Genomic DNA, 20,958 nt, shown 5'->3' on the forward strand with positions numbered 1-20,958 from the left:
CCCCTCCTTACTGTGAACCTTTTTCCCTTAAGTAGCTTTTTTTTTCCCTGGTGCTGGTATTTTATTTCTTTGTGTACATTAGGCCATGAATTCGTATGGAATGGGCTCCAACAGCTCAGGCTCTTTTCCGTTAGTCCTCACAAAGTGTGCTTCTCTGGGTGGCGCCGGCTGGCGCTTCAGCTGCACCCAGGTGCCCTTCTCTTTGGCTTCCTTTTTCTTCTGGTCGTTCTCCTTCACCCACTTCAGGAAGCTGTCCCTGCTCTTTGAGTGCTTGATGTGCTCAATCCACACATTGATCCTCTTGGCCAGAATTTTGCCCTTAACCTGCTTGTTGACAATGATGCCCACGGCATGCTGGGTGACATTGTAGACTCCTCCGGTTTTGCAGTGGTAGCACTTATGGGGTATTCCTTTTTGAACAGTGCCCATTCCCTTGATGTCTACAATATCACCCTTCTTGTAGATTCGCATGTATGTAGCCAAAGGAACAACGCCATGTTTCCTAAAAGGCCTAGAGAACATATACCGGATGCCTCTCCTCTTTCCCTTTGTGTTCGTTATTTTGGCGAGTTACTGGAAGATGGCTGTGGCGGCCGAAAGGACCCTTAAGTAGCTTTTATCAGAGTATTTTATCACGACAGGAAAAGTAACTAAGATATTATCATCTTAGGCAGGGGGAAAGAGAGAAGGTGGGAAGAGGGAGAGAGGTGGACATTCTTGAGCACCTTAGTGTATAGACTATACTAACGGACTGCTAATCTGAGTGTGTTTGCTGAGCTAACTGAGAAAAAGGCAGAAGGATGCAGCATCCTGAAAGACTGTCCTAACCGTTCTACATCTCTTAGCATCACTGAACAGCCTGACTCCTGCAGGAGCTTCTGACCTTATAATCAAGATTCCAAATACCACAGCAAGACGATGGTCATGATGGTGCCCAGCTTTAATGCCAGCACTCAGGAGGCAGGGAAAGGTGGCATCTCTGAACTGGAGGCCAGCATGGCACACCAGGGCTATACAGTGAGAGCCTGTCTTACCGTGTATTGTACTTACTCTGTCTTTGTCATGTAGCATGTCGGCATAGGATGACCTTAAAAGATAAGAGAGAGACAGAGAGTCAGAAACCTTTGCTAATAAAGACATGCATGAGCACACCCCAGCTATAAAAGCTGTCCTCATTTAGATGGAATAAGTGTGTCACCCACTTTTACATATTTTAATAGCTTGGTATGATGGCTCAAGCCTGTAATCTCATGCATTTCAAGACATTTGAAATTGGTTCAAGCTTGATTCAAGCTGAGGAAAGAGAATGAGTTTAAGGCCAGTCAGTATAACACCAAAAAAGTCTCCAAAAAAAATCTTTTTAAAAAACTAGGCATTTTAAATATCACTCACCTTTATTTCTGGGACATGGAAGACAGAAGCAGGTGGATCTCTGTGAGTTTGAGACCAACATGGTCTACATAGTGAGACTTTTATTTATTTGGGGCAGGGAAAATATTCACTATGGCATATGTGTAATGGTCCAAACACAATTTTGTGGAAATTGGTGCTCTCCTTCTACCGAGTCTTAAGGCTTAGCAGCAAGCGCCTGTACTCACTGAGCCATCCTGTCAGCCCCCAAATTTTATTTAGTATGGCTGGTTACTGTCATTGCAAAAAAGCACCTTAGAGCAGATGTTCTTCTCAGACCCCAGAGATGAAATCTGTGTCTATTTACCTATGTGTGTGCATCTGGCAGCCAAAAGACATATACAGGACATATAGGAAAGACATATATCAGTTTCTTTCCTTTCACATTACATGGGCCCTTGGAATCAAACTCATGTTGTCAGTATTGGTGGCAAACACCTTTACCCTACTGGCCTACTTCACTAGCCCACCACAGATAGCCTGTAATAGTCACCTACAACCACGAACATCCTGAACTCAACAACCCTAACTTAACATGGAATAATACATGTATACCTTAGAACAACCCCATACGTCCATACCAGAGAGGAACTGGGAAAAGGTATGTATGTGTGAGGTCACCATGCTCAGAAGTTCAAATCACTTCAAGGGAAACAGTGTGTGTAGAGGGAGGGAAGTCTCAGCCATCTTCTCTATTCCCCTCTGAATCACCTTACACTTCTTCCTCTGCTTATTTTCTCTCCCCCACCCTCAAGCTGAGGAGGGGGTTAGCACTCAGTGAGAGAGTACTCACCTGCCTAGCAACCTGTAAATGATGGGGAGGGAGGGTATAATCCTTAGATCCTCACTTCAGTCTCTAGACTGGTTAGGTTTTTTGGTCTGTCTTGTTTTTAAGACAGGGTCTCAACTACCTAGCCCCAGCTGGCCTGGAACTTGATACCTGATACTTGTTCAAACACCAGATTGTCCTTGAACACAGGGAAAGTCACCTGTCTCTGCCTCCCAAGTGCTGAGATTAAAGATATATGCTACCTACCACCAGCTTGGGCTGCGTAGTTTTAACCATCAACTAGACACAATCTAGAAACACCTGAAAAGGAAGTCAGTCTGTCCGAGGCATCATCTAGGTTATGTTGGTCTGTGGGTAGTCTGTAGGGCAGGTCTTGCCACGATTAGAATCACCAGAGTAGCCACGCCTGAAGAATTTTCCTGATTGCCTTGGATGAGGTGACAAAATGCACCCTCTGGTACCAGAAGGGTGGCACCTTCTGGTAGCAGCCAGATGGAAAAGGGTGTTTCAGAAGGAAGTAACTACTGGTCTTTGAGGGTGGGTGTTTAGAAAGTTAGTCGTTCCAGAATAGCTGTCACTCACTGGGGAGGCTATGACCAGTAGTTACTTAGTTCACAAGGTGGGGTGCCTCAGTAGTTCTCATCTGACACCTGAAGCCCAGTCACTTCTTGGAGAGTGGTTGGTTCCTGTTCCCACTTGAAGGCTTGGAAACACTGGTTCTGCTGTTAGAGAAAGCAGCAGCAGCAGCAGCAGCAGCAGCAACAGAGCACACCGACTCATTGGCAAGAGGACCAGCCAAGCAAAGGCACTAGTTTCTGAAACACCCTCCCACCTCACCCAAGGCAATCAGGGAAAATCTTTAGGTGCAGCTATTCAGGTGATTCTAACTGTGACATGTTAACACTAAACAACGGTAATAAACACACAGCCGCCTCATTGGCACCTAATAGTCTACAGCTAGTTTTCATCAGTTTCCAGTTTAGCCTTTCAGTGTTGCTTCTTGCAAAAATAAGCAACACGTTTCACTTGCTTTTTTCATGTGACATACTGTGAAGATCACTCCACCAGTGGAGAATGAAATGAAAATAAAGAACGTTTCTGTTTTCCCAGCTGCACTGCATTCCCCTGGACAGATACACTATTGTTTGCCTAACAATGTTGATGGACATATATGTTATTTTCAATGTCTTGGTGTTTCTGAATGAAAATAAAACCAACCAAGCTAAGAATAAAGAATAGAGAAAAATGCATTTATTTGGTGCTAATCAGGATTGCAACCTAAAAGCCCGGCGTGGTGGCGCACGCCTTTAATCCCAGCACTTGGGAGGCAGAGGCAGGCGGATTTCTGAGTTCGAGGCCAGCCTGGTCTACAAAGTGAGTTCCAGGACAGCCAGGGTTATACAGAGAAACCTGTCTCAAAAAAACAAAACAAAACAAAAAAAAGGATTGTAACCTAAGATAAACTCACACTGTTGAAACCATGTTCCCTACCCATTTTGTATGTTGTGTGAACATTCATGCATGTGTAGGTGCACAAGTATGTGACTGTAAAAAGTATAGGAAAATCTCCAGTCATCCACTCAAATGCTATCATTTTCTTTGAGTCAGGGCCTCTCGCTGGCCTAGAGCTCACCGACGGGACTAGACTGGCTGACTAGCAAGCCCCAGGGATTCTTCTGTCTCCGCTTCCCCAGTGCTGAGATTACAAGCAGGTGTCACACCACACACACTTTTTGTTTTGTTTTCCTTTGGTTTTTGGAGACAGGGTTTCTCTGTGTAGCCCTGGCTGTCTTGGAATTCACTCTGTAGCTAGCCTCAAACTCTTAAGATCTCCTGCCTCTGACTCTCAAGGGCTGAGATTAAAGCCGTGAACTACTACCACTTGGCTTAAAATGCGTGGCCCAGGTGGCCTGGAACTCTTGATGCTCCTGCCTCCACCCTCTTTAGCTATTCCTACCAGCTTTTGACACCACAACTGGCTTATTCTGTTTTTAATGATGATTCCAGGGGTTAGAGTGATGACTCAGCAGTTAAAGAGTACTTGCTGCTCTTGCAAAGGACCTGGGTTTGATTCCCAGCACCCATATGGTGGTTTACAAGCATCTGTAATTCTGGTTCCGGGAAATCTGATGACCTCTTCTGGCCTTGGTGGACATCAGGCACATACATACACACACATCTACACACATATCAATACATTTAAGGAATGTGGGTCATGCAGGATGTGGTATCACAAGCCTTTAATCCAGGACTGGGTAAGCAGAACAAAGTGGCTCCCTCAGGTCAAGGCCAGTCTGGTCAACATAGTGAATCTCGTGACAGCCAGTGCTAAAGAGACTCCATCTCAAAAAAACAAAACAAAATGCAGGGTTCTAAAAACCGAACTAAGGTCCTACAACCCCTTTACCAACTGAGCTGTGCCCCCATCTGCCCTACCTACTTTTTAAAAAAGATCTTAGGTGCTAGAGATGGCTCAGCAGTTAGGAGAATTGGCTGCTCTTCCAGAGGATCAGGGTTTGATTCTGAGCACCAACACTGTGGCTCACAACTGTCTAACTCTTCTAGCAGGAGGTTCTGACACCTCCTTCTGTCTCAAAAAAAAAAAAAAAAAAAAGCCAATAATAGATGAAATCTCAAAAAATATTTTAGATTTTTTTCTTTTTCTTTCTTTCTTTTTTTTTTTTTTTTTTTTTTTTTTTTTTTTTTTTTTTTTTTTTTTTTTTTTTCGAGACAGGGTTTCTCTGTATAGCCTTGATTGTCCTGGAACTCACTCTATAGACCAGCCTGGCCTTGAACTCAGAAATCCTCCTGCCTCTGCCTTCCAACTGCTGGAATTATAGGCATGAGCCACCACTGCCTGGCAAAATAGTTTCTTTTTAATCATACGTGTATGAGAATGCCTGTGAGTGCAAATGCCCAGAGTCCAGATGGAGCGAGTTGCGCTGCCCACTGTGTAGATGTGTAGAACCATCCATCTCTCCGGTCCACTCACATCTCACCCGGAACTCACCACCGGAGCTCCCCCGCATCACACCTGCCCACTGCTGTTACTAATGGGCATCAGCATTCAGGACTTGTGAGCAGCCCGACCCTTTGCTGAACTTCTCGTTTCTTTCCATGCTAACTTCCCTCTTGGCTCACTTCAGTCTCCTCGGCTGATCCCTCCATGACCTCTTTCACTGAGATGCAACGACTTCTCTCAACTTCACCTTTACCGAGCTCCACAAACTCTGTGTCTCCACAACTCGTGCTTCTTTCTACCTCTAGCATCACAGGAAGTGTCCAAACCTTAAAACCTCCTCCTCTCGGGAGGGCATCCCATCCACCCGGTCATCTCACCGGGAGAAATCTTGGTGCTTCTGGAACTTTCCCCTCTTGCTACATACAGTGGGTTACCAAACTCCCGCTCCTCCAAGCTGCTCTGCCTCTCACCTCCACCGCTTGCGTCTACGTTAGGACGGAGGACTCCCCGTCCTCTCTCCAACCCACTTCCCACACTGCTCTCAGCAGGTGCTCTGTTCTCCTAACATCTCAACTGCTCAGAAAAACAATCTCCACAACCTCCTTCAAACCTAAGTTGACACGGAGGAGCCCTGCACCCCTGCAGCCAGCTGAGCAACAGCCCTGGGTACCTGGCAATCTCCTGGTGGTAATCATAGTGTTCATCCTCCTCCAGCCACTCCAGGGATCCCGTGGTGGGATTGGCACGGCCACAGAAGACCTTCATGGTGCCAACTGGCTCCTCAGCGTTTGCACAGAAATGTGAGGCTTGTTAATTTACTTCTTAGGAAGAGATCTTGATATCAGAAACCTAATCAATTATAATGCCTAGGATGGAGATAAAGGACAAAAAAAAAAAGAGAAAAAAAATAAAGAAACAGATAAAAATGTCAAAGTTACTTACAATTTCTTATTAATGATAACATCGACCTTCAATCTCAGGTCTGGAAGGCAGAGACAGGCAGGTCTCTGTGTAAGTTCAAAGTCAACATGGTCTTCATAGCAAGTTCTAAGCCAGCAAGAACTACATAGTGACAGCCCATCTCAAAAGAAAATTAACCAGGATTTTGATATTTCTAACAAGAGTAATTTTCATTTTTTATACAGGATATACCATCAGAAACTATAATAAAAGCCAGTGGTGGTAGCTCATGTCTAAAATCTCAGCACTTAGGAAACTGAGGCAGAAGGATCTGAAGTTTGATGCCAGCCTGGGCTATGCTGTCATAAAACAAGAACAAAACAGAACAACGTGTTGGTGCATGCCTTTGATTCTAGCACTAGAAAAGCAGAGGCAGGACCATCTCTATGAGTTCCATGCCTGTCAGGGCTGCACAATGAGATTCCTGTCTTAAGAAAAAGTTGGGAGTGTGGGAGAACCCTACAGTAAATATATAGGGCTGTCTGGAAGTTTCGCCACTTTTCAGAAATTCCTACATAATTAAAAGGCCCCACAAGTCCATCGGGGTCCAGCCTTCAAGTGAAGGCAAGTGAGAAGGCAGGGTAAGCCGAGCAATGAGCTAACATTATACAGTAAAAGCGCAGAAGTGGTTATTCCGCGACAGATTAAGGACGCTTGCTTATCTGTGATGTCGCTAGGGTTTAACTAAGAACACACTTAAAAATGCACTGAGGGCCACTCCAGAGTTTTAATCAAAAGCATGTCCACCTCGGGCACACAAACGTCTGGCGCTTCTCCGGGTGAGTGTCGTGAACTGAATGGTTCCCGAACTCCTCAGAATACGATCTGGGAAAGCCATCCCGAAGCAGAACCGCCCGAACGGTCCCGGGACCGAACCGTTCCCGGCTGGGTTAGGGGCGCTGCATACAACTGAGGTCCCGCCCGGTGTGAGTGACTGGGGCGAGGCTTCTGACACAAGTCCTGCGCCCGGCGACAGTCTGAGAAAGGACAGTCACCCACGCGGACGGCTGCGGCAAACCTGCTCAGGGTGCTTGAACCACTCCACGTGGACTCTGGAGCAGCCGGGAAAATAAGTACAGCGGAAACCCAAATATCCCCCACGCCAGAGCCCTAAAAATGAGGCCGGAAGACCGACTGCACCCAGGACCAGCCACGGCCCGACCTCCCCAGCAAGCCCAACAGCTCACCCGCTGTGGGAAGCGCTCCACTCGCCGCCACTCCCGCGGCCATTTTGCCTCTCCCACTGTGGGCGGGGCGTCGAGGCGTAGCATGACGTTCCGTGAGGCCCCGCCCTCTGCGGAACTGGACAGACATCCCGTCGCGCCCCGCGCCTTCCCACAGTACTCCGCGATCGCCGCTATGGAGGCCGGCAGGACTGCGGTGTTGCGCGTGAAGCGGAAGCGCAACGCGGAGCCCGCCGAGGCGCTCGTGCTGGCCTGTAAACGCCCCCGGAGCAGCGAGGTTGAGTCTGCGGCTCGGGAGACGCCAGAGGGCCAGGAGGCGGCAGCGGAGAGAAATGTCTTCCAGTTGGTTGCTACCGTGCGATCCCAGGTATGAGAAGGGTGAATGGACTCTTTGTGGGAGCGATCTTTGAACGCTGCCCGTGTCGCAGTCATCTCTTTTCCTGTCGCCCCTCAGGAGGAGCCAATCCAGCAGCTTGTGCGGGCTGCCTTGCGCCCGTCCCGGAGCAGTCAGCTGCGTATCCGCCGCGATCTTCGTGCCTCGGTGCGCGAGGTCCGTAAAGAGGGCCGCTACAGGGTGGTCTCCAGCCACCGATCCTCGGGAACCTCTAACAGTTTGGAGCCTCAGTGTGGGTCAGAAGCTGTCGGGGATGCGGGCTTCCAGTTGTTGGACCTGGTCCACGAGGAGGAAAACCTAGAGGCTGCTGCCACCGACTGCCGCAAAGTGAGTACTGTATATGTCTGCTCTGCTCCCAAAGGCAGTAATGAAGAGCATACACACTGTAAGCTTAAGAATAGATGATCCATCTCTAAGGGTTGACCTCATTCTACCTGATTTCTGTTGTTGTTTTTGTTCTGTTGAGATAGTTTTGCTGTGTAGCTCTGGTTGACATAGTACGGGCTATGGAGCCCAAGCAGACCTCTGACACACAGCAGTTCTGCCTCAGTCGCCCCAGTGCTGGGATTATAAGTAAGCATGTGCTACCCACGCCCCTTAGGATTGGTTTTCTTTCTTTCTCTTTTGCTTGTGTCGTAATACACACCTTCCCTCCCAGCATTTGGGAGGCAGTACCAGGTGGATCTCTGAGTTCCAGCCCAAAAAGGACTACATAGTGAGACCTTGTCTCAAAAAAAAAAAAAACAAAAACTTTGGGTGTGATTGATCAGGCCTTTACTACTCAAGAGGCATGGACCAATAGATCTCTTCTTTCAAGGCCAGACAGAGCTACACAGTGAGAACGTGTATCAAAATAAACAGAATTGATGTAGGGCTTTTGAAAGTGGATTTGGCTATTTAAAAGTTATACAGTATTTAGAGATGATATTAAACTGTCATTGCTACGAAAAATGAGGTAAATATGGAAGGAGTTTTAGTTCACAATTTTGGAGGTTTTGGTGCTGTGTATGGTCAGACTCCTAACAGTTTGCCTCCAACCTTCCTGAAGATGGGGCTCTAGCATTTATATATACCCTCTGAGAAGTTCCCAGAATTCCAAATGTCCCAGAAACTATCTGCAGCTGACAAAAACCACTTCTGCTAGGGCATGAGGCAAATCATAGTCAGCTGCTTCAGACAGCTCAAAGCAGCCCCACACCTGGGATTAAAACAAAAACATAAACTGTTTCTGTGGGATTTTGTTTGTTTGTTTGTTTAAGATTTATTTATTGGAATAAACACGAATCTCAGAGCACACAGTGGCCATGGAATACTTTCATCCAAGATAGATTCAGACAGTCTATAAGATAAGGAGGTCAGCCAGTTCCTCCTGCCTTCTGTTTTTCATAACCCACACACACAATGCAGGCTACATCCATAGTGGGGAACAATCATGGAGGAAGAGACTGCCCTTTGAGAGTAAAATGGGAGGTCAGAACCAAAGTCTTTTGGATAGAGCACCACAACGGACTACGCACTACCACTAACCCGTTTGGCTGCCTTCCTTCCCAAGGCACAGATCTTTCCCAGCATGGGAAAGACCTCCCTCCCTCCCTCCCTCTCTCCTTCCCTCCCTTTTGACCCATTTTCACTCTTCCATCATACACTCAATAAAATAAAGTAAAATAAAATAAATGAAAAAAAATTTATTTATTATTATATAGTACACTGTAGCTGTCTTCAGATGTACCAGAAGAGGGCGTCAGATCTCATTACGGATGGTTGTGGGCCACCATGTGGTTGCTGGGATTTGAACTCAGGACCTTCGGAAGAGCAGTCGGTGCTCTTAACCACTGAGCCATCTCTCCAGCCCGTTTCTGTGTTCTTTAAAGAAACCAAAATTCCAGACTTGTCACTACAAAGGGAACTTGGGGCAAGTGTCCTTCCTCTGAGCTAAATTCCTAATGTGGTATTTTCCTTTTCTTAATCTTCACAAATACTATGAATTAGATACTTTTATTGCCATTTTGTTTTTACTTTTTCAGAGTTTTTATTAGCAAGCATTGGCTATTCAAGGTAATAGTTTTTATTAGATTTTGTATGTCTATACTCCTGTTGAACCTTTAAAAGAAAAAAAGCTTTATTTATTTTATGTATGTAAGTACACTGTAACTGTACAGATGGTTGTGAGCCTTCATGTGGTTGTTGGGAATTGAATTTTAGGACTTCTGATCACTCAACCCTGCTCACTCCATTCAGCCCACTTGCTTCGGTCAGCCCAGCTCCAACCCAAAGATTTATTTATTATTATACATAAGTACACTGTAGCTGTCTTCAGATGAGCCAGAAGAGGGCATCAGATCTCATTACAGGTAGTTGTGAGCCACCATGTGGTTGCTGGGATTTGAACTCAGGACCTTCAGAAGAACAGTCAGTGAGTGCTCTTACCCACTGAGCCATCTCGCTTGCCCCCTGTTGAAACTTTCTTAATGAACCCTGATTATTCTTCTTTTATTACTATGCTCTTTGAGTGTGTGTGTTCCCATTAATTTACTTGAGGTTGCTTATAGAAGTGTGGGTGAGGAGGCTTTAGCTGTGTTACCTGGGCATTTATTTCTATGCCTGTATTTGTTTTGATTTTTTTTTTTTTTTTGAGACTATGTAGACCAGGTTGGCATTGAACTCAACAGAGATCTGCCTGCTGCCTAAAGTACTGAGATTAAAAGCTTGCACCAGGCCAGGCAATGGTGGCGGACACCTTTAATCCCAGCACTCGGGAGGCAGAGGCAGGCGGATTTCTGAGTTCGAGGCCAGCCTGGTCTACAGAGTGAGTTCCAGGACAGCCAGGGCTACACAGAGAAACCCTGTCTCGAAAACAAACAAACAAACAAAAAAAAAAAAAAAAAAAAAAAAAACCAAATAGTAATGGCTCTGATCCTCCCTAATGCTGTGACCCTTAAACACAGTTCCTCTTATGGTGATGCTCAGCCATGAATTATATTGCTACTTCATAACTGGAATTTTGCTACTGATATGAATTATAATGTAAATATCTGATATGCAGGATAATGATATGTAGCACCCCTCCCCCCAAAGGGGTTAGAACCAATGGGGTTGAGAACAGCTAATGTAGAGACAGAACAGCTGTGAGAGAAAGAAGGCAAGGTAAAGCTGCTGGCTCTGCATTCCATAGGTTACGGGCAACTAAGCTGTACATTACTGTGTGGAGACAGATCTAGGATGGCAGTACCAAGCATGAATTTGGTTTTTCTAGGAAAGATAATTTGAACCTGTAGTCAGTGGACTACAGCAAGGTTCTTCCCTTCCCTTGGTCGATTGCCGTGCAGCCCTCAGATGGTGTTAAGTGTTGGTGCTTTTCAGAGTTGTCTGCGTTTTAACTGGAATGACGGTGGTGAAGTTGGGATAAGGGCTTCTTTTCTCCAAGGTTATCACCATTTTCAAATGCAGAAATGAAATATTGTGGATACTGCTAATGATTAGTTCAAGAACTAGGAATGCATGGGGCTCTAGACATGGCTCAGCAGTTTACTTAAAGCAGTTTCATCATGAAGATTTCCCAGCACCCACATAAGGCACCTTAAAACTGCTTGTTACTCCACTCCAAATGGAGTTATCAACACCTTTGATAATACTGAAGATTGGCAACGTGGGAAATACTTGTTTAACAATGGAAAGTAGTCTATACAATATAACTGGAAATATTAAAAATAATTTTTCTGAGGGCTGGCAGGATTGTTCAGCAGGTACAGGTAAAGCCTGAATTCAGTTCCCAGGACTCCCATGTGCACCATGCCGTGGGAAATACTCGTTTAACAATGGAAAGTAGTCTATACAATATAACTGGAAATATTAAAAATAATTTTTCTGAGGGCTGGCAGGATTGTTCAGCAGGTACAGGTAAAGCCTGAATTCAGTTCCCAGGACTCCCATGTGCACCATGCCATGCAAACCATGTAGTACTATTATTCTAGTTTCCTTTCCCATTAGAAAAGGTAGAGACAGCTGCCTTTAATCCCAGCAATCAGGAGGCAGAGGCAGAGGCAGGCGGATTTCTGACTTCGAGGCCAGCCTGGTCTACAGAGTGTGTTCCAGGACAGCCAGGGCTACACAAAGAAACCCTGTCTTAAAAAAAAAAAGGAAAAAAACCTGCCTGGTCAATACAATAAGTTCCTGGCCAGCCAGGACTACATAGAGTAAAACTGTCTCAGAACAAAAAAACTGTCTTGAATAGGACATAAAAAAAAAAAAAAAAATACAGGCCAGGCTGGCGAGATGGCTCAGTGGCTAAGAGCACTGAGTACTCTTCCGAAGGTCATGAGTGCAAATCCCAGCAAACACATGGTGGCTCACCACCATCTGTAATGAGATCTGACACTCCCTATTCTGGTGTGTCTGATGACAGCTACAGTGTACTTACATATAACAATAAATAAATCTTTTAAAAAAAAAAACAAAAAACAGGGCTGGTGAGATGGCTCAGCTGGTTGGTAGGAGCACTGACTGCTCTTCTGAAGGTCCTGAGTTCAAATCCCAGCAACCACATGGTGGCTCACAGCCACCCGTAATGAGATTTGATGCCCTCTTCTGCCGCGTCTAAAGACAGCTATAGTGCACTTATATATAATAATAAAATTAAAAAAAAAAAAAAGAATTCAATAAGGTGATGGGAATTTAAAAACAAAAACAGGCCTTCACTTACCCAATCCTTAGAATCCTTATAAATAGTCCTCATTTGAGTTTTAATCTCGTCATCTGGTTTCTTTGTAGACATCTGATCCAGATGTGATCCTCTGCAATTCTGTAGAGTTGATCCGTGAGAGGCTGACTGTATCCGAGGATGGATCCCAAGTAAACCACCAGGAGGACCCAAAGCACAATGACGACTATGTATATGACATTTACTATATGGAGATGGCCCCTCCAGGGTGGATTGAGAACATCATGTCTGTGCAGCCCTACAGCCAGGAATGGGAGCTGGTAAGGAGGTCCAAGAGGAGAAGGGTGAATAGGGTACTTCTGACTTCCTGGACTCCACTCCTTTTATTTTTAAATTTTAAAATCAATTTTATTTAGTGTGTATGCATGCATGGTGCATGTGTGGAAGCCAGGACAATTTGTTTGTACCACGTGGACTCCTGGGATACAATTGAGGTCATCAGGTTTGGTGGCAAGCACCTTCAACCACTAAATCATCTTACTATGCCTTTTTTTTTTTTTTTTTTTTTTTTTGGCGGGGGTGGAGAAAGTGGGGAGGGAGAGGCACGGAATGGGATCTCATACAGTCCATTTAGTGTCTTCCTTGATGTAGGGTCTCTCACTGAAACTAGAGCTTGCCAATCCCAACTAATCTAATGACAGTTTACCCCAGGGATTCCTGTCTCTACCTCCCATTTGCTTGGATCTCAGGCAGGCTACCCAGTCCACCCAGCTTTTACATGGGTTCTGGATATCCAAACAGTGGTGCTTAAGCTTGTTCAGCCCCTTTCTAAATTTTCTTAAAGATTTGTTCATTTATATTTATGTATATGAGTACACTGTAGCTGTACAGATGGTTGTGAACCATTATGTGGTTGCTGGGAATTGAACTCAGGGCCTCTGCTCATTCTAACCCTAAATTGATTGATTGATTGGTTGATTGATTGAGTAGTAGTAGTAAGTACGCTGTTGCTATCTTTAGACACACCAGAAGAGGGCGTCAGATCTCATTTCAGGTGGTTCTAAACCACCATGTGGTCGCTGGAATTTGAACTCAGGACCTTCGGAAAAGCAGTCAGTGCTCTTACCTGCCGAGCCATCTCTCCAGCCTCCCTTTTTATTTTTATAAAAGGATTTCACAATGTAGTCCAGGCAGGCCTTGTACTTAGCTTGTTGCCCAAGCTTTTAACTTGTGGCAATCTGAATTGCCTCAGCTTCCCCAGTAGTGGGATTACAAGCATCCCACCTGGATGTTTATCTTCTCTTGATAAACATTGTTCTAGTTCTTGGTTTTCCTTGGAAGGAAAATTCTGTTCTAAATCCTTTGTAGAAACCCTGGTTTAATACAGCAGATATGTTGGACTACTTACACTGAAAGTTTTGTTTATAACCTTGAGACAATAAAACCAGACGTGAGTAAGAACAAAAAGCTGTATGGATGTTTGCCTACATGAATATCTGCACGTCATATGCATGCTGGTACCAAAAGAGGCCAGAAGAGTGTTACATCTTCTGGCAGTGTGTTTACAGATTACAATTGTAAGACAATACATGTTAGGAATTGAACCCAGGACCTCTTAAAACATTAGGTGCTTCAACCACTGAGTCATTTCTCCAGCCCCCAAGGACGGACACATTCTAAATTTTAAGAAGAGCTGGCATACACTTTTAATTCCAGCACTTAAAAAGCAGAGGTAGGTGGGTCTCTGTGAGACCATCCTGATCTACACATAGCAAGCTCCCTGCCAACCAGGACTACATAGTAAGTCCCTATCTCAGGGGGGAAAAAAAAGGCATCTTGATTCCGTTTTCTAAAAACGTTGAGCTTCCTTTTTCCAGTTTATGTGTATGTATGTGTGAGACTGTATCTGTCTGCCTGAGTGGGTGTGCATGTGGCTGCCTTCAGAGTTCACTATTACTAGTGCAGATAGGTACCATCTTAGACCACTATGTGGTGTATACTCCTTTCCACTTACCCTGAAGTTTTTGGTCCTAATCTTTGGCATTACTCAAGTTGTAAAATCCCTCTCTCACCTGGCCATCCATGAATGCTACTCTACAGTCATTCCCCTCTGCTGGCACTGGGATGTGGTATCTGTAGCTAGACTCTTGGTTGGACCTGGGCCTAAGATTACCTAGTGTCTAGTAAAGCAGAGTTGGACAAACTTTTCCTTGTCTACCTTTTCATGTGGTGCCTTTAGTTGAATCTCCCCGAGATGGTATTGCCAATAGCATCCCATAAGGAGCATGACTCAGGTCTGGACTTAAACTCATGTTTATGTTGAGATGTTCAGGTAAATGATGATGAGCAGTCAGAAGATATTTATGAAGATGAAGATGATGAAAACAGTGAAAATAACTGGCGGAATGAGTACCCGGATGAAGAAAGCAGTGATAGAGATGAAGATTCCAGAGGTGGGTAGCAACCCAGATGGAGTGGGATTGGTAGGAGTCAAGATTGAGGTTGAAGGTATAATTAATTGATGCGTATGCTTGCATATGGCTGGCTTTCCCTCTCTTTATAGGGGAACTGCTGGGGAAAGTATTGACTGGGTTGGGGAGATGGTTCAGTGGCTAAGAGCACTGGCTGTTCTTACAAAAGATGTGGGTTCTGTTTCTAGTACTGCCATGGCAACACACCCATCCTTAATTCCATTCAATTCGAGGGAACCTGACTCCCTCTTCAGACCTCTATGGGTACCAGGTATACATATGCACATACATACATTCAGGAAAAACACTAACACGTTTAAAAAATAAAATTGGGAGGCAGAGGGAGATAGATGGGTATCTGAGCTCAAGGACAGCCTGGTCTAAAAGGAAAGTTCCAGAACACCCAGGGATACACAAAGAAACCCTTTCTCAAAAACCAAACAAACAAAAGGTATTAACATACCACAGCAAGTCTGGCAACATGAGTTGCTATAAATCCTCTGTAAAAGGAAAACCTCATCTTACCACTACACATAACACACACACAAATAAATTTTAAAAAGAGATAAAGTATTTACATGGCTCAAGTAGGACATCCCTGTCATCCCAGCTCTCCCATAGCTGAAGTGGCAGAGCAGTGAGCTCTAGACAGATCTTGAAAGAAGTATGGGAAGGAGATGATTTAAAAAAAAAAAGGTGGGGCTGGAGAGATGGCTCAGCAATTAAGAGCACTGACTGCTTTTCCAGAGGTCCTGAATTCAATTCTTAGCAACCACATGGTGACTCACAACCATCTGTAATAGAATCCAGTGCCCTCCTCTTGTGTGTCTGAAGATAGTGACAGTGTACAGTGTGCTTACTTAAAACAAATTTATTAAAAAAAAAAAAAAAAAAAAAAAAGCCTCTAACCCCTGATCGTTTGGCTGCTAAGCCTGATAACCCAAGTTTGATTCTCCTAACACCCACATAACGGAAGAACTGACTCCTCAAAGTTGTCTAAGTTCTTTATCATAAATTTTCTTTATGAGCAAGTATTTTATAATAGAAAATACAATCTTTTATCTCCTTGAAGGCTCTGATGAATACAACAGCCTCAGCGAGGAGGAAAGAAGCTGCGGGCGACTGATGTGGAGCAAATACCCTTTGGATGTACAAAAGGAGTTTGACTATGACAGCCCCCATGGTCTGGATTCAGATTGATGGCTTGCTGGTATTTGTGAGATTCTTCCATGGGCCTTTAAGGCTCTGACTACAGAGTCATCATCTTAGGATTCCTAACTGAACATGTGGAAAGAAAAGCCTTTACCCCAGCACAGTGTGGACTTCCTTGTAAGTGATAAGTGACGCCAAGCACGCTGGGTCATGTCTGTAATTCCAGCATTGGAGAGTTTGGGAGCCAAGAAGAGCACTGAGAATACAAGGCCAGCCTTTAGACTAAACAGTAAGTTCTAGGCCAGCCTGGGCGTTCTATTTTTTAAAAAGTGATCTTACAATCTGGAAAATAAAATGATGTAAAACCTCCATCCCTGGTGGTTTTTCTGTCATTTTACTTATATGCTCAGGGCTAAAGAAGCTGGTGGGAGGAGGGAGTGCCTGCTCCCAGTGAAGCCTGTTCCCTTTGATGGAGATGATCTCTGCAAGGACAACAATGACTCCCCCGCCCTGACCTATGGGCGGTCATGTCTTTCCCCCAGCCCCCTTTAGACTCTGATAATGGTTATAAAGACTGCTATCACCTTTGGCAGTGGTACCAAGGAACAATATGTATGAATGTGATGATCTTTAATAAAAACTTAACTTTTTACACAGAAGCAAGCAATTCTTTTTTAAATCTGATTGTTTTAGGTGTTTTCCTCATAGAAAAAGGTTAGTGAATTACATGTTTCAGAATTAACTTTAAACATGATGGGCCATGTCAACTGTTTATAGCACTCACCCAAGGCATTACATACATCACCCTTGTTATATGGTTCTAGGGCTGCCAAAAACCACCATGTGTCCAACCAAGTCCCTTACATAAGATGACACAGTATGTCCACAAAGTCTATGCCTCTTCAGATTATAAAAATCGAATGTAAACACTAAATTATTATACCACAACTCTTTGGAGAATAAGAGTAAATCTTCCATATAGGCACATTGCCCCAAAATGTAAATTAGTAAATGCAGGGCCATGTAAATTAGTAAATACATGGAAGGCCAACTGTATCATCAATAGGACACTGTCACCAGAACTCAGCATCTCAGCTGCCTTAGCCCTAGATGTAGTATTGTCCAATAAAACTTCCCACAGCATGTTCTGTGTATGCACGGTACACTTGTGTGGCTTTTGAGCACTTGAAATATGATTAGGGCAACTGAGAAACTTCAACGATTTTTGTTTGGGGAGGGGGTGATACAGTCTCCGTGTAGATGAGGCTGCCTCAGAAGGGATCCACCTACCCCTGCCTCCCTAGTGCTGGAATTAAAGGCATGAGCCACCACAACCAGCATTTTGGGGGGAGGGGGTTAAATGTAAGTTGCAATCTTGCCTTAATCTTCCAAGTGCTAGTGTAATGCATGGACACTTATCAAACTGGCTAGATTTTAGTTACATGTGACTAGTTACTGTAGCAGACACTAGGTGTAGGGAAGTAACATGCAACATTCAATTCAGCAAATACCCTCTTCCTGGGAAAGATCCATGGGAAAGTAACACAGATGCCTTCTTCCAAGTACTTATAAGTTCATACATTTCTACACATCCTTTCACTTACCTATGTAGGAGTTATTAAACTTGTCGAAGTGATCTCATTTGTATATCCAAGTGGTTATTGGAACTAATCAAACCAACAACTATCTCAGTTACTCAACAATTCAGTGTTTTGAGCAATAGGCAGCAATGTGGTATCTAACACTAGTCATCTTGATCTGTAGGCATATAAGCAGGAGTAAAATTCTATTTGCCACTGCAGTGTGCTCACTGTTATGCTAACGTTAACATTAAAGAGCCAACAACTTCACAGGCTGTACCTACTATAAGAGGAGAACAATGCACCACTGTAAATGGGATTAGCACACTGAGAGGTGATTCAAAGAGACAAAAGACCTGGTGGGAAGAATTCCACTATCAAGCTTGAATGCTGTAGAAGTCTGGCTTCTTTCCCACAGAAAGGGTTCCTGGGGGAAGCTGTGTTGAGCTTAGAAAGAAAAAAAATGCTATCAGTCAAGTGACGATGAGAACATGGCTCACTAAGGAAGTACTAGAGCACCTTCAGTGTGAGGTCCCTGCTTTTAGAAACCACTGGAGGGCAGCAAATTCCTGAGATAAGCTGGTTAAGGGCCAAAGACCACTTAAACCAGGGTCATAACTTGCTTAAAAGCTTTGCTCTAGCAGAGCCTTGGAATGGACAACAGCTTAGCTCAGATATGAATCATGCTTGTATGGTTTAGGCAAGTCAGTCTTTACACAAAACTCCTTATCAGACAGGATTCCCAACCCATGACAGTAGGAATGTCACCCTCTCACAGGTGCATGTCCAGAACCAATGGCAACTGTGATTAGACAGGGTCCCCTAAGTCTTTATTGAGCAAGCATATATCCAAGGTTACTGTGAGTCTAGAGCCAGTTTGGTATTGGGAGACTGCCACATAGTTACTATCTGTATTGTTCACAAATTCTAAAACTTGAAATGTCCTTGAAGGATGCCAAGACAGCATAGCAGGTTCTTCTGTGTCCAAGGTGGCAATGTCTAAGGGCATCAAGAGAGTTCTACAATCTTGTGTAGACACACTGCTCACAGAGATCCAAGCCTATTGTTTTGGCTTTAACTGGCAGCCTAGTCTGATCACCAGAATTAGCTGTTTCTACCATTTACCAGGAGCGAGGCTGAGGTGGAAGCTGTTTTCTCCCACAGTCTTCATCGATCTTCATAGAGAGAAAACCAATGCACAAGTACCAAGCATTTCCTGACACTTCAATCTCACCTGCCCAGCCCTTGGACAAGAGAAGGCAAGCAGGTACTGTCCCATGACCCAAGATGGTTCAGCATGTAAACAAAGCTTGGTGCTTTCAGGAAATTAGTGACCACTTCCAGCAAAGTGAGCTTTGTGAGTCCATACATAGCCAATCTTGCACAGGCTCTTAAAGATAACAAACTATTTGACTTGAATCCAGGAGTCCAGTGACAACTGATAAATCAGGTTATCTACCTGAATTTTGCGTAACACCTTATGTAGAACATTCCAGGCCTCTTGCAGTTCATACCAAAAATCCAAAGATTTATTTTATGTCAAGTAGAACAAAGATCTACAGTCTTAATAAAACAAAGGATTGTCCTTCAAAATAGCAGTATTATGACTCATGAAGTTGCTCATCTGTCCTTGCTGGATCTGAGCCAGATGATAATAACATGTGACTTATCTGTATATTAAAGTATAACAGGTATATGGTGAGACAAGATCTTGTCTGATCTTTCCAGAGTGGCTGCTACCTGGAAATTATGTAGCCTAAATTAGCCTCAAATTCAAACTCCTTATGCCTCAGCATACCAAGTTCAGATTACAGATGTGTGCAACCAGGCCAGCTAAGATACAAACATAATTCACTTATTGCATCCTATAGAGAAATGATCACTAATGGTTTGTTACAACTGGTGTCCTGGATTAATTATCAATAAATAATGACATACAGGAGTTGAAATTTGGTGACAGTTGTGGCTTGTCCAGGTAGTAGAGACGCTCCACTCAGCTGGAGTAGTGAGGTTTTTCTCTCAGCCCTTGTTTCAAGGGCTCCACAGCACCATGGATTCAGCTGGGAAGGGCACAATCAAGTGGCCCAGTCCAATTCCTTGAAAAGCCAGAAGCTCACCTCCTTGCCTGAGAATCCTGACCATACTGACCTAAGCAAGGTCAGACAGGCAGCCCCTCCTCAAGGAGAGGGGACTCTATACACAGTGAGATCCCAAAGACACACCAACATTCGGATCCACGAGTTAGAGGGCTCTCATGCCTAGATCCTCAACAGTCGTCTTCCCATCAAGCTAACTGTTTGCTTGACCGTGAGGTTCCGGGGAGGGAGGGAGGGAGGGAGGGAGGGACTGTTGTTCCTCTTGTGGAATTCAGGAAGGAGGCACACATTGATCCCATGTCAGTTACACAGCGCCTTGCTGTTCATGCCACCCAACAAACAAAAAGGGGAACACAACGCTCTCCTCAAGGAAGAATTTTGAGCCACAGGAAGAAATGGTAGTATTTCAGACCTCTAAAAATCAAGTAGCTGGACTTGGTCAGAGGGTCAGAGGAAAACTTCCCATGAAGGGCCCCACTGTAGACTCCTGGTTTAAACTACAAAGAGCTGTGAATCAAGAGCCAGAGCTGTCAGTCTAATATTCCTTCAGGGCTGCGTCTACTCATCAGAAGTAAAACTAAATCAATGCCCCGCCCAACCTCCCCTCCCACTGAAGTCCCCATCTTCAGGCTGGCCTGATTGGTATCTTCCCATAGCTTACCAATGAGAGAGCATTGGCCCTGAGCCCCCTCACAGAATGTGGGCCAAGAGGCTCCTTTAATTCAGAAGGTTTAGGGAACTGGTCTTTGGTGGCTGCGGCCACAGCCTTTTGGGCTTCAGGGAATGTCATCTCTGCTTCTATTCAGTTTTCCTCTCAACATTTTTCTCTTCAGCTACATCTAGCTCAGTCAAGACGCAAAAGCAAAGCTTCTGGGTGACTCTGGTGACAGTAGCTAAATGAAGATAAGAAGCACAGGATTTAGCAAACATAGTCGCTGCAGTTACAATCTCCATAGCAGAAGGCTGAAAGAATATCTGTGATGCCTTCCCACCTATCCCTTAGCCACACAAAGCCTGGTCTTGTCCCTTACAACCAACAAGCCTCTCCACTCCACACCCAGCCTTCTCTTCCCAGAGGTGGTACACGCCTGGAATCCTAGCACTTGAGGGTTAAAGGCAGGAGGATGAGGAGTCTGGGGTCATCCTCAGCTACATAGTGAGGTCAAGACTAGCCTGAGTTACACAAAACCCTGTCTCAAAAAATACAACAAACCCAAGAACACTGGAAAAAACAGACAGTGCTTTAGCCCTAGAGTAGAACACAAAAAAGTGTGATGGGATACCAGGTCTTATCCTTTTGCC

At 44.6% G+C, this 20,958-nt stretch overlaps 3 protein-coding genes and 1 pseudogene across 7 annotated transcripts in view; 1 reads left to right on the plus strand and 3 right to left on the minus strand.

The window, feature by feature from the left end:
* Nucleotides 1–7,376, minus strand: part of Prmt7 (protein arginine methyltransferase 7) — a 42,048-nt gene extending 34,672 nt beyond the window's left edge. The window contains exons 1-3 of the mRNA XM_021170781.2: nt 7,310–7,376; nt 5,833–6,028; nt 1,051–1,087 (exon numbers count right to left, since the gene is read on the minus strand). Coding sequence (XP_021026440.1) covers nt 1,051–1,087; nt 5,833–5,927 — 132 coding nt within the window. The 5' untranslated portion in view covers nt 5,928–6,028; nt 7,310–7,376. The remainder of the gene's footprint in view (nt 1–1,050; nt 1,088–5,832; nt 6,029–7,309) is intronic.
* On the minus strand, nt 52–786 carry LOC110300565 (large ribosomal subunit protein eL21 pseudogene; annotated as a pseudogene).
* A 73-nt stretch (nt 7,377–7,449) lies between the features above and the next one.
* Slc7a6os (solute carrier family 7 member 6 opposite strand) lies at nt 7,450–16,351 on the plus strand. The gene is made up of 5 exons (XM_021170784.3): nt 7,450–7,673; nt 7,761–8,027; nt 12,468–12,677; nt 14,690–14,810; nt 15,901–16,351. Exons 1-5 carry the CDS (start codon nt 7,482–7,484, stop codon nt 16,026–16,028), a joined length of 918 nt encoding a protein of 305 aa, XP_021026443.2. The 5' UTR covers nt 7,450–7,481; the 3' UTR covers nt 16,029–16,351.
* A 380-nt stretch (nt 16,352–16,731) lies between these two features.
* Slc7a6 (solute carrier family 7 member 6) overlaps nt 16,732–20,958 on the minus strand; it is a 30,748-nt gene continuing 26,521 nt past the window's right edge. For 3 of the 5 annotated variants that reach the window (XM_021170474.3, XM_021170475.3, XM_021170476.3), the window contains exon 10: nt 16,732–20,549. In XM_021170474.3, coding sequence (XP_021026133.1) covers nt 20,455–20,549 — 95 coding nt within the window. In that variant the 3' untranslated portion in view covers nt 16,732–20,454. The remainder of the gene's footprint in view (nt 20,550–20,958) is intronic. The other 2 variants (XR_015048602.1, XM_029480349.2) reach the window with 2 other exon arrangements.

The sequence above is a fragment of the Mus caroli genome, unplaced genomic scaffold, assembly GCF_978045245.1.
Source record: "Mus caroli unplaced genomic scaffold, Mus_caroli_1 scaffold_10, whole genome shotgun sequence".
Lineage (NCBI taxonomy): Eukaryota > Metazoa > Chordata > Mammalia > Rodentia > Muridae > Mus > Mus caroli.

What these genes read in the sequence shown, in the direction of transcription:
- Slc7a6os (XM_021170784.3), top strand. Translation starts at nt 7,482, where the DNA reads ATGGAGGCCGGCAGGACTGCGGTGTTGCGCGTGAAGCGGAAGCGCAAC. An exon ending in ACAGCCAGGAATGGGAGCTG is followed by an intron (nt 12,678 to 14,689) that starts GTAAGGAGGTCC and finishes TGAGATGTTCAG; the next exon opens with GTAAATGATGATGAGCAGTC. An exon ending in TAGAGATGAAGATTCCAGAG is followed by an intron (nt 14,811 to 15,900) that starts GTGGGTAGCAAC and finishes ATCTCCTTGAAG; the next exon opens with GCTCTGATGAATACAACAGC.